Genomic DNA, 12,898 nt, shown 5'->3' on the forward strand with positions numbered 1-12,898 from the left:
AACTCTCTTGTAAATGCTTGTAGAAACACAGGTAGAGTTAATGAATAGAAAAAGACACATATTTTAAATTGGGTAGTACTTACCACATATGAATCAGAGGAGTGCTGCCACTAAGAACTTGTTATTACACATGTGAACTATGGAAGCAGCAGCACAACATTATATATGTTGCTTTACAGTCTTTATACAATATGGGAATAGGAGTCTTTTTTGTGTAAATGCTAAACACACTTTAACTTTATTAACAGGTACCGCAGCAGCAGGGCATTCACGGTTTCTGGAAGTGTGTGAAAAAAGAAAGCATAAAAGAAGTCAAAGAACTGTGGAAGCAAACTGGGAAAAGTCCTTTTTAAAGCAGTCCATTTTTCTTTTGCTTAAGTGGTTTTTCTTTAGGGGAGTTTTTCTGTCCTGTTTACATAATAACTAGATCAAAAATGCTCTTTTTTAGCTATAGTTAAAGTTTAATTAACCCAGACTCTAATGCAATAATTTTATAATTGTTCCAGTGCAATCAGCTTGGTTTACAGAATTAGCATTGCTTTTGACCTCCAGACAGAAGTACTCTTGTTCTGGGGAATAGTGCTGTTTACTGCTCTGTGGAGTCTGACCCTGCACTGTAGGATACAGCACAAACAGCATTGAATAATGGCCCCAGGCAGGAACATCACAGCAGTACCATCTCCTGTTAAAGGAGTGGACATCATCTCAGCCACTAACACAGCAACTCTCGTTATCCAGCTAGGGCAGAGGTCCACAAGGCAAAATCACTTGCACAACACATTTTAAACCAAGTTATCCTAAATCAAAAAGGAAAATTCACACCTCGTTATGGGGATGTGCTCCTGGTGCTTGATTCCACCAGTTCCTGTGTGGATATCTGGTTTGTCTACCTTCATGGTGTTAATATTAAACTGGAAATACAAGACTGATAGGCTTGATGCAGGGTTTAAAAGTTGTAAATTGATCAGTGAGTGTGCATTGAGTGTCTCAGACCTCTTCCACATAGTATAAATGAGAAGAAAAAATCCTCATTCTATCAAATACAGGAGTAGCTACAATTTGACTCACAACTATTTTGCTTTAATTGTATTGCAGAGGGTGAATGCATAACAGGTAGTTGTTTTATCATACTAAAGGTTGTGATAGGAAAACCTGAAGTATCTCAGGAATTTGAGGTTATAATAAGCCATTGTTGAGGTAATATGTCCAATAAAAAAACAAATACAAATATTTATCACTCCAAATGCAAAGTTAGACCTAAGATCTTAAACACTTAAAAGGAGGAACAAATCTAGACTAACACTTAGAAATTACAGATGAACATTTTTTAGCAATAACATAAGGTGCATCTCTGCATACACAGGTGGGCACATTACACGTTTTGTCTTTCTTACAATCCCAGGAGCCAACAGCCAGGTCCAGATCACTCTTCCTGGTTGGCCATGATATATAGGAGAGAGACTTCTCTGTAAAGCTGTCAAGGTTCTTCCTCTCTCCCCCCCTCAGTTGTCTGACTTGTCTTGGCTGGGTTGAAAGATTAACCTTTTAGGACAGGTTTGTGCTAGTAAAGATGATAGACTCAAAACATGAATTAGGGAAATATCTCAAGAAAAATAGTAAAACAATCTCACCTCTCAGTGAGGTAATAGCCATCCATTTTTTGTATGACAACAGCTGTGTTTGCCTCAAAGTTGTAAATAAGCTCAACATGTAGTGCTTGGTTGTCATTTCTTTGGGTTTTATGAGAAGAGGGGAAATTTCCATGCTAGATAAGACGTCAGGGCAGCTCTCCTGTGGTGCAGGGACAGGAGAGAATGCATTGGGAAACCCTAAAGGTCCCACCTAAGGAATACTGAGAATGTGTTTGATGTGTCAGTAGCTGTCACATTTGTGCTGAGGACAAGTCCTAGTGCCCAAGCCTTGGCATAGTGATCTCTCCTAGGGAACACAGTGAGAGGCCAGCAAAGCAACTCTTCCCTCATGGCCTCAGACTGGAGCTTTAATCTGAAGTGTTAAAGAGAAAATTTGTCTATTTGCCCTGTCATGGACATGCACCCAGAACAAGACCATGCCTGTGGCAATGTCCTGAGACTGTCTGGAAGATCAGGCACCAATGACCATCAAGAATCCATTTTCCCACAGGAAAAAATCCAAATTAAATTAACCATGTGGAAAGAATCCAAATGCAGTGACTGCCTCAGTCTCCTCCCCTCACACTGAGCTCATGCAGTGCTGTGTGAGCAGCAGGATAGCAGGTGGCTGGTTTACTTTGTGTGTTTGGAAATTGTTTGTTACTTCTGGTGGTGGAAGCAAAGGTGGGGCAGTGGGACTGGCACCACAATACCACTGCCAGCTGCACTTCACTGAATTAAAAAAAAAAAATGACACTATTGAAAAAGAGCTTCCATGGCACAGAAGTGTATGTCTGTTCACCCAAAATATTCTTTGTGCCAGCTCTGGCTTTAATGCAAGGCTGCCTTTTAATTGTTGCTGTTAATATTTTGGCAAATCATTTTTACTTTGGAGTGGAAATTATTCCCTAACATTTTATTCAGTGTGAAGTTAAGAGGTTTATAATGTTTTTTATTGCTTTTATGGTTTGTTTTGTTTACTAATTACTTCCTTCTTACAAACTCTTTGGTTTTCTTTTGGAAAAATCAACTCACTTAGCTTTGGTGTATCTAGAAGTTTAATTTCTCAGTGCTCATTTCTGTCTGGGTTTGTGCAATCAGCAGTATCTGCTTTCAGGGATTTCAAGTTTTATTTTTCAGCAAAAGCATTGGTGTCAAGTTCAGAGGAAAAGCAAAGATATATTCTTGGGTTTTATATGAATTTTGTGTCTATATTTTTTTAAAAATGATTTATTGGAAATTAAAATAGAATTATGAATCATTTTCAGAAGTTATCCTGAAAGTGCAGCCAGGAAGGAACTCCTTTAAAGGCCTGACTTGTCCATCAGGCTTGAAGAATCAAACTCTATGTTTAATTTCTAAGTTTACTATTATTCGTCAACTAAGATGCTTTATAAAACAGTCTTAAAATAATTCCTCATTTTTACTATATGAGATTGAAAGATATATATATGTATTTAGATAAACCTTGGGTTTTAAGTAATTCATTATATTTTAAGTGTTTGATGTTTAATTCCTTTTAGTCACTGTATGGTATTTGCAGCTTGTCTATGAGCGTTACTCAACACAATTCAATTAAGGTGTGTGCTAGCTACCAATCTAAACATATTAGTTGTGACTTGTTTTAACATTAGGAACTCTTCTTCTGAACAGAAATATATAGAAAACCTAATAAAATTGATTTTTTTTAAATCTACCACATTGCATCTGAATTTTACATGGAAAAAAGATGAACACATTGGACATTGCAGAAGTCTCAAAAATTGATATAACATACACAAAATCAAGTGCAGTCACTTACAGCATATAACTCCTTTACAGAATTTTAGTTGTTGTTTTCCCATAATAACACTTCCTACATTTCTTTGTTTGTTTACTTTAAGATGATGTCTAAGAACCATTTATTCTTTATTTCCAAAGGAAGGAAAACCAAAAATGCAGTGTAATATCCTAGAAGTAACAGAAACTCATTGGTTGTTTCTAGAAATTAATTCTGGTGTCTCAGTTTGTACAAGCCTCTTTCTAAAAGCAAAAGTCCCTCTGGATTCAAACCAAGTTGACAGGTTTTAACAAAACAGGCAACAATGAAGAGTTCATGTTCTGCATAGCAGACAAACAACCAGGCCATGGACTGTGGTGTTGTGGCACTTCACATGTTCAGTGCATAGAACAAAAAAAGGATCATTGCCCAATAAAGGGCAAGAATGGGAACAACCCTGTTGCTTAGAGGAAGTATAAAATTCAGGTATATTGACCATACTTTGACTAAAACATAGAAATTGATTGATAAGTGTACATCAAAATTTAAAAATACCATTTTCTTCTCATGCCAGAGTTCTCACAGGAGAGGGCAAGCATGCCTCATACCTTCAGTTTTAATTTTTCCTCTAAAATAGTCACAGCTGGGTCAGGAAACCACTCCAATGCAGAAAAAAACCTTCAGTCATTCTAAACAGAAAATACATGCCCAAATGATCTTGTGGTCATTATTAGTGAGATCTAAGTTGCCCCAAACAGCTCCTGTAATGCAGTTGGTCACAAAGAAAGCGTGAAGATGAACATGGCAGATGTAGACACCCTCTTCAGGTGCTCAGCTGGGCACAGAAGGTCCTCTTACAGAAGCTGAAGATGTCACCCCAACAAGAAGCCTAAAGCCCTTTGCAGAACAGAAAGCATGAAAGACTTGAGCACACACAAAATTAATCAGCAAAAATATGCATCTCTTCACTCATGTATTTGAATGTTTCCTGTTGGCTTTGTTTATTAAACAATTCCTAGTTGGTTCAATAATAATAATAATAATAATCATACAACATATGTGGAGACAGATTTCCCATTAGGCTGATGTTGGCTTAGTTAATAATGTTTCCAGTTCATTAACTGAAGTGCCCTAGCTCAGAGCTCTGCTTGCAGCCTGGCTGTTGCTCCTGCACACAGGGAGCCTGCTCAGCACTCTCCCACCTGCATGGGCTAAGCCACACCACCTCGTGCCCTAAGGAGTAAAAGGCCGTGTTTTTCCTCACCTGTGTGCCCCTTGTGAGTTTAGATTGGATACTAGGGAAATATACTTCAGGTAAAGGGTTGTCAAGCACTGGAATAGGCTGCCCATGGAGGCAGTTGTGTCACCATCCCTGGAGGTGTTGAAAAGATGTGTAGATGTGGCACTTGGGAACATGGTTTAGTGGTGGTACACATGGCAGTGCTGGATTAATGGCTGGACTCGATGATCTTGCAAGTGTTTTTTAAATGATTATATGCTTCTCTTCTGCCTCTGGCCTAAGGCTGGCCTGCCTTTCCAGGCTGAGCAAGTGCTGGACATGGACATGAACAGCATCAGGCTGTGGGAGAATGGACACAACACCTTGCAGAGCACTCACTGTTCATGACTGGGTTTGTGTTGGCCAGATTTCAGATGTGCAGATTTGAAAAGCTGGGAGGAGGAATATTCCATAGGTAATTCAGAGGGATGTGTGGGAGTTTTTCTCATGGGATTTCAGATGCAAGCTCACTGCTCTGAAACTTCCTTGAAGGGCCTGGCCTGCATGGGCTCCATGGACTGCAAAGGGAGCACAGAAGATGAGCCTTGCTGGACTAAACCTGTATTTTGTGAATGCCACGAGCACTTTCCCATCAAAAGGATGTTCTACAGAGGTGTTCTACCACAACACTATGCCTCAGGTCCACTGCTTTAGGAGAAAATTTGTCAGTTTTAATGTTAGCCCATGGAGCAACTGGTAGCTCTAAATCACCCCAAAGAACACAAATTGTTTTAATTTAAGACTTTTCAATGAAGTGTTTTAAATTTTTCTTCTTTTTTCAAGATACAGATTTTTTTGTTTTAAATTACGTGGCCTCTTACTGTGTTTTAATCTACTTTGAAACTGATACTATTGGAATGAGCAAACATTACTGAAAACAGTGTACATCACTTAAATAATGTACAGAAGGTAATTCCTAGAGCAATGGCAGATGAGTCACAGGGTAGAAGATCACATTCACTATTGAAACAAAAGGACACCAAAATATGATGCTTTGCCACTAATCTTTAGAAAGGAGACTAATTAAATTATAAGTCCTACAGTTAAAAGAAACAATGATACTAGAAGAAACAGAAAGCAATTAGAGTAAATTAAAAATTTAGGAAATATGAGTATCACTGAACAAAAGGATCCTAGGTAAGCAAGGACTAAATCAATATGGCTGAAATTAGGGGTTTTTAAATTATGTTTGACCAAAAATGCATCCTCACAATTTATAAATTTGATCCAATGCAAACAAGGGCTACTAATCACAGGTAGTTGGTGTACAAGATTACATGATCTGTACTAGAATGTGAAGAGCAAATGCTTTATGTAATCTCAGTTGGTTTTATGTGTACATCAGGAATGCAAAGCCTCCAAAAAATTGATTTGTCACATATTACAAGGAATAAATGAGACAAATTATGATTTTGCATCAGTCTCCATCTAAGAGGTTGGATTGCTTCTGCCTGGGGATTGCATGCTCCTGGAATTTAAGTGTAAGATGAGCTACTTTGAGAGGGAAATATACAGAAGCAAAATGGAGATTAAATTGTTGCTAATTATAAGATCTAAATAGTAAATTAGAGAAATTCTGAGTAACAGGAGTGTTTGCAATACCTTGCTCTCAGACCCACAAACATCTGGAAGGCTACAACAGACCCTAATTGTTGCTGAGGCTGCAAAGGGAAATGTTTAACTTCTCTTACACATTTTTTAATGTGGCTAAAGCAGGTGGGCAGCCAGAAGTGGAGGTGTGATGTGAAAATGGACAGGAGATGCCTCTTTTTTTTTTCAATATTTGATAGTCATGGCATCCAGTGAGAGTGTAGTTAGCAGCTATTCCCACAACATGGCATTCTGAGTTGTTGTTCAGCTTCCCAGAGTCTGCTCCAAATGTCATTTCTTGTCCCTCCCTACAAATGAGGCAGCGAAGTTTGCGCAACCTGCACTGCTAGGATTTGCAGCCAAACAGGTGCTCAGCAATTCCTAGCAGAGCTTCCTTCCATCCTGCTTGGCTTCTATTCAAGGAGCTGATTTCTTCTCAAGGAGTCCTTGTAGAGACATCCCAGGTGGCCTTCAGAAGTGGAAGATGATAGTTCCTGCCAGCTGTGCCAAGGGGCTTCTTGTGCAGCAGAACTCCTCAGTGGGTGGCACTGTCTGGAGATAAATTGTCCCTCTCTGCCACCTCACAACCTTGGTGTTGTCCTTGTTTAATTTAGTCTCACTTCAGTTCCTGTCATGGAAATGCTGCACAGAGATGTTGCTGGATAGTAGCTGGTCAAAAATAGTTTGTCCTGTCCAAGGTTTATGCTGCAGCCACTGGCCTTCCATCCTACCCAAGGCATCTGTCTGACCCAGAACCGAAATACCAGCAGTGTCACAGCTTCCAGCTTTGCCAGCCTCAGATTCCATCCAAACCACACATGGTGGCTGTTCCTGCAGCTCAGTATGGACTTGCTGAAGGAAGGGCATGTCACCACACACATGGCTCCACTGATACCTCTATGGGTGAAATTGGAGTCAGCATCAACAGGGAAGACTGGGATAGGGAAGATCATGTTGGATCCCCTCACGTCTTCCCTAGCATAGTGAACTTAGCAAACAGTTCACTATACTAGGGAAGACGTGAGGGGATCCAACATGGCTAAGCCTTTTTATTCATGGCTGTGCTCCTTAGTCTTCATGTTAGGAATTGTGCTTATTGTGAAGGGTCATGGGATTTTGTCAGGAAAGCTTGTGGAAGCACAGCCAAGAGGATGGTCAATGCACAGTAACAACCAGCTGCACACAGTACATGCTTGGTAAAAGTTGTTTGGAACTTTGCTTCCCATGTCCAGGTCCCTTCTCCTTAGATTCCTGAAGGCTTGGAAGAACAGTGTCTCTTCACTGAATACAGTACTAAGAAACTAACACAGTGATTAAATTATTAAAAGCACATAGAACTATCAAACTAAGGTAAAATCAGGTACTTCTAAAAGCATTATTAACAAATATTTCAACACCAAGAATTTAAATCTTTTCCTGTTGCCTTGAAGCCAAGTGTTAAATTAACAGTCCCATGAGATCTTGAGGTAAACCATGTGCCATCAGTTGTGACATGCTTTGACACCATTAAGAAACAGAATCATGGAGTCATTAAGATTGGAAAAGACCTCTAAGTTCATCAAATCCAATTGCTAACCCAGCACTGCCGCCTTCACCACTCAAGCATGTCCCCAGGTGCCACAAGTAATGAAGGTTAGAGGAATTTTAACTATATCCCTGATGTGCTAACCAGCACATCAGACCAAGACTGTCCTAGTTCACATTAAATCCAAACTGCTCCATCCTTGTAAGCATTCCTTGTCAGAGTGACTAGACCCCATTACCAAGATGTTGTCCATATAACCAGTCACTCCTCCCTTGCCTTACAGCTCTCTGTTAGGAATGGGCCACACCAAGTTCTTACACCAGCTCTCCCCCTCTCCTGCAGTCCCTTTCTTTTTCAGCCCTTGTATTACTGCATACAGTCTTGCAATCCCCTTCCCTGCTGTCCTCATCCTGCTCCCATACACAGTGTGCACAGGCATGCCCATAGCTAGAGTTGATCCCAGACTGATCCTCATCTTTCCATGATCCCTGGGCACATCTCCCTGCTCTGTACATCAGGGCTACAGGTTGCTGCTTCATTCCTCTGCTCTGATACGCAGATGAACACACACACACACATTCCCACACACAGAGAGGCTGTGTCTTGGGCATTTGGGCAGAGTGTCCCCTCCCTGTTAGCTGTTCAGAGGATCACAGAGTGGTTTGGGTTGGAAAGGATCTTAAAGATCATTTAGTTTCAACCCTTTTGCCATGGGCAGACACCTTCCACTAGACCAGGTTGCTCATGGCCCCATCCAGCTTGGCCTTGGACTCTTCCAAAGGTGGGGCTTATGCAGTTATGGTGATGGTGGGTTGACAGTTATGTTGAAGGTCTCTTCCAACGTCGATGATTCTGTGATTCTGTGAACAGGCAAGGCTGTAGCAACTGCCCCTGTCCTGCCAAGGCAATCTCACTGCTGCTACCCCTGCACCAGCTCCAGGGGCTCACAGGGACTACGGGGCACTGGCCCTCCCAGTCCTGTTGTGTTCAGACCTTTCAGTGCACTCTTCTGAGCTGATCCAGCCTCACCCCTCACCCTATGGATGCCATCTGCACCCTGTGGATGCTGTCTGTACACTATGGATGGGATGCTGTCTGTTCCCTATGGATGCTGTCTGTTCCCCATGGATGCAATGCTGTCTGTCCCCTATGCATGCTGTCTATTCCCTATGGATGCTGTCTGTATCCTATGGATGCTGTCTGTTTCCTATGAATGCAATGCTGTCTGTCCCCTGTGGATGCTGTCTGTTCCCTATGGATGCGGTTCTGTTCCCTATGGATGCTGTCTGTTCCCTATGGATGCGGTTCTGTCTGTCCCCTATGGATGCTGTCTGTTCCCTACGGATGCTGTCTGTTCCCTATGGATGGCATGCTGTCTGTACCCTATGGATGCTGTCTGTTCCCTACGGATGCTGTCTGTTCCCTATGGATGGCATGCTGTCTGTACCCTATGGATGCTGTCTGTACCCTATGGATGCTGTCTGTTCCCTATGGATGCTGTTTGTCCCCTATGGATGCTATCTGTTCCTTATGGATGCTATCTGTTCCCTATGGATGCTGTCTGTCCCCTATGGATAGGATGCTGTCTGTTCCCTATGGATGCTGTCTATCTGTTCCCTATGGATGCTGTCTATCTGTTCCATTTCCCTCGGCTGGGGCAGCCCCTCTCGCCGCCGCCAGGTGGCGCGGGAGCGCCGCGGAGCCCCTGAGGGCCGGGGAGGCGCTCCCGGCGCGGGCCCCTGTGGCTGGGCAGGAGAGGGAGACGGGGGTTTTTGTCACGGCGGGGCCGTTCCGACCCCGACACCCCACCCACAGGAACGCCAGAGAAAGGCTGAAGATTTCAGGTGCCCGGCCAGCACCGCGGGAAAGAGCAAAGCCTGGAGGTTTGAGAGCAGATTTATGCCAGGAGGAGGATCCCGCCCCAGACGGCAAGAGGGAGGCGGAGGGCGGCGGGCCCGGGGGGCACGGGGAAGGATGGATCGGGGAGAATGTGGGCACAGGCGGAGGGAAGGGATCCCCCCAGCAGTGAGCCCCACTGGGGCCGCGTGTGCAGTGCTGGGTCCCGTCCCGGCTCCTCGGGACCAGAGAGACAATTGCTACTGGAGAGGGTCCGGTGGAGAACCACAAGGATGGTTGAGGATGTGGAGCATCTCCCTTAGGAGGAGAGACCCCAGGAGCTGCTCTGTTTAGTCTGGAGAGGAGAAGACTGAGCTGGAATCTCGTCAATCACATAAATGCATATGAATAGGAATATAAAAATATAAAAAAATATAAAATATATAAATATAGATATCTCCCAGGCCGGTGCCAAGGGGATGGCGCCAGGCCCTTTCCAGTGGTGCCCAATGACAGGACGAGGAGCAGGGGCCATAAACTAAACCACGAGAAGTTTCCCCTCAACATGAGGGTGCGCTTTCCTTGGAGGGTGGGCAGAGCCTTGGCACAGGCTGCCCGGGCAGACCATAGGGTCTCCCTGTCTGCAGAGATGCCAAACCCCCCTGGGCGCGTTCCCGCGTCTCTCCCCTGAGGTGACCGCGCTGTGGGGAGGGGCCGGCCCGGCTGCTCTCCGGAGGGTCCCTTCCACCATCCCTCCCCATCCCGGATCCCGGGAGGCGCTCGGCGCCCGGGCAGGAGGCGGTGGCCGGGCTGGGGCCGCCCCTCCCCGCCCCTGCGGTCCGCCCAGCCCAGCCGGGCCCGGCTCCGCAGCGCGGCCGGAGCCGCAGCCGCCGCTCTCTTCCCTCCCGCCCGCCCCTCGCAGCGCCGCCGCCGTGCCCGGCAGGGAAGATGGCGCCGTCCCACGTCCTCAAGTGCTGCCAGAAGGTGCTGGCCTGGGTGCCCGTGGCCTTCATCGCCCTGGTCGTGGCCTGGTCCTACTACGCCTACGTGGTGGAGCTGTGTGTGTGTGAGTGCAGCGGGGGGGTCGGGGCGGGCAGGACCCTCCTCTCCCCGCGCTGCCCCGGGCTCTCTCTGGGGCGGCGGAAGGAGACCCTCCCTGGCTGCCCCCGGCCGGGTTTACCTGTTGTCCCCCGCCCTCAGGTGCCTCAGGCGGGCTCGGAGGGGGGAAAGGAGGCCCGGGGTGCTCCCTCTGGGGACAGCGACTTCTCCAGCCCCTCGTGTCTCCTCCTGAGGAGTTTCCCCTCTATTTTACTGCTGTTCATCCGTCTGATGTATCAGATAATTCCTTTAAGGGTGTACAGGGGGTTCCCCTCCCTCCGTTTCATTCATCAGCCCGGTGCTGTTGGAGCATTATGAGGCTGGAAACATCCAAGTTAAGCGGGCTGGGGAAAGGATTTGGGGCTTACGGGGCTTTGTCAGGCCGTATCCAGGCTTTCTGGACGAGGATTCGTCTTTATATAAATCTGACTCGGGGCCGATGTCGGTCAGGGCGATATTTACCCTTCGGTGTCTCCAGGAGGAGAGTTCAGCTCGGGAGGCGGCGGGGTGGATGGAGGGGAGCCGGGATGTGCAGGATCATCAGACTCGCTGAAACTTGGAAGCAGCATAGGAAAACTGAGGAATGGGTTATTGAGCATTTGGCGTGTTTAAGTAAGGAAACTGAAATGAAGAAGAACCTCGAAAGTACTATTTTAAGCTATATAAAGGTCTGTCTAGTATCTGTAGGTCCTGGTACTGCTTGCTGTTTGTGTAAACCACATGCTCTTATATCCCTAGCTAGAAAGAAATGTTTGCATGTGTTTTATTTCTGGGTAAACTGGTATAGACAGCCTTCCATTAGCAATTATCAGTTCGGTTTTTTCTGTGATGACTTAGTATTTTGGATAACTTTTCTGTACGCTGAGGTTATTTCACAGCCTTTTTGTATTTGGAGATCTGGACCGGAGCATGAACCACTGGCAAAGATGTTATTTGAACTTTAAATAGCTGAGACATAGCTGTAAAATAATGCTTGTTGGGGTACTACATGAAATGCTGACATGATATTGTTGCAAATATGTCAGTGTATCCAAACTTGACAAATTATTATTGTTCAGTTGTCTATGTGAATAAATAGGTTTTCTGGGAAATCACGCTTAAAACTGTAAACATTTGAAAACAAATTTGAGTCAGTCTGCTGGAGGTCTGGCACATGGGTAGCTGTAACAGTAGCCCTGAAAGGGGCTGTGTGAGGTTACAGACTCACATTTTACAGGTTTTCTGTACCCACTACAGTCTAATTAGTATGACAAAAGGCAGATTAGGGCTATTCTTAAACAAAGAACAAAACCTCAGGGATTAAGAGACTTGCCCAGGGTCGCACAGGTGGTCTCTGCCTGAACTGCGAACAGAGCCTCAAACTCTGAGTCCCAGCTTTGTGTCTTGATCACAGGGTCAGGACTAGGTGCTGGTGAATGATTTCTCCATCGTGGACATAGAGAGGCTGCAAAGAGCTCTTCTGAGTTCATTAAGGTTTCGTTTGTGTGAAAATTATTGAGAGGATTGGTTCCTGTTAATGCAAGAGCTTTTGCATATCTAAGTCCGGTTTCTGGAAGACTGGCACTTTTTGCTCACGAATCAGCTCTATTAATGTCTGCACTACAGGCTTTTAAGAAAAAGCTTCACTTAATAAGCAAAGCATTTATTGACTTCTGTCACTGAATATTCAGGTGTTACTTGTCTAAATCATGTTCTATGACCAAGAATTTTATTTGTCTTGTGAGTTTTTTCTGTTCTGAGTTTGGAGGTTTTTGTTGTTTGTGTATATTTAATCTGTTGAATTTTGTTTACACTCTTGAGAAAAAGTCATCTCACCAAGGGAGAGGAAAGGGATTTTGTGTTTGGGTCTTTCTGGTGTTGTGGGGTTTTTGTTCTTTGTGTGTTTTCACTCTGCGGTTGAGTTCAAACCAGGATTGAGAGGTTTTATAGCAAAATACAGGATTTTCTGTTTGTCTTGGCAGGTATGTTTTCCTTCTGCTGGTGCTCCCTGTGTTCTGTTTGTTTTGGGAAGGCCAGCACTGTGTACTGTGAAGAGGAGCAGGGATGTGCCTCCAGCACAGCTGTGCCTCCTGAAGGAAAGAGAGATGGAGGAAAGGGAGCTTTAGAAAAGAGGAGACACAATAGGAAATTTTGAGTAAATACTGAGTAAAGGAGAATTTGAAACCCCACAGACACCAGTG

The 12,898-nt window shown here is 44.5% G+C and overlaps 2 protein-coding genes across 4 annotated transcripts in view; both read left to right on the forward strand.

Annotated features, from left to right (window-relative positions):
- The window catches only part of MICU2 (mitochondrial calcium uptake 2), a gene marked incomplete at its 5' end in the record, with an annotated part of 132,093 nt that extends 131,084 nt beyond the window's left edge, over positions 1 to 1,009 (forward strand). Inside the window, one exon of the mRNA XM_083855242.1 lies at positions 249 to 1,009. Coding sequence (XP_083711368.1) covers positions 249 to 353 — 105 coding nt within the window. The remainder of the gene's footprint in view (positions 1 to 248) is intronic.
- Positions 1,010 to 9,620: 8,611 nt separating this feature from the next.
- Positions 9,621 to 12,898, forward strand: part of ZDHHC20 (zDHHC palmitoyltransferase 20) — a 46,001-nt gene continuing 42,723 nt past the window's right edge. For 2 of the 3 annotated variants that reach the window (XM_083884821.1, XM_083884820.1), the window contains exon 1: positions 10,557 to 10,686. In XM_083884821.1, the coding sequence (XP_083740947.1) occupies positions 10,569 to 10,686 (118 nt within the window). In that variant the 5' untranslated portion in view covers positions 10,557 to 10,568. Of the gene's footprint in view, positions 9,668 to 10,556; positions 10,687 to 12,898 lie in introns of those variants that run through there. The other variant, XM_083884822.1, reaches the window with a different exon arrangement.

Source organism: Zosterops lateralis, assembly GCF_965231275.1.
Source record: "Zosterops lateralis genome assembly, chromosome: 2".
Taxonomy (NCBI): domain Eukaryota; kingdom Metazoa; phylum Chordata; class Aves; order Passeriformes; family Zosteropidae; genus Zosterops; species Zosterops lateralis.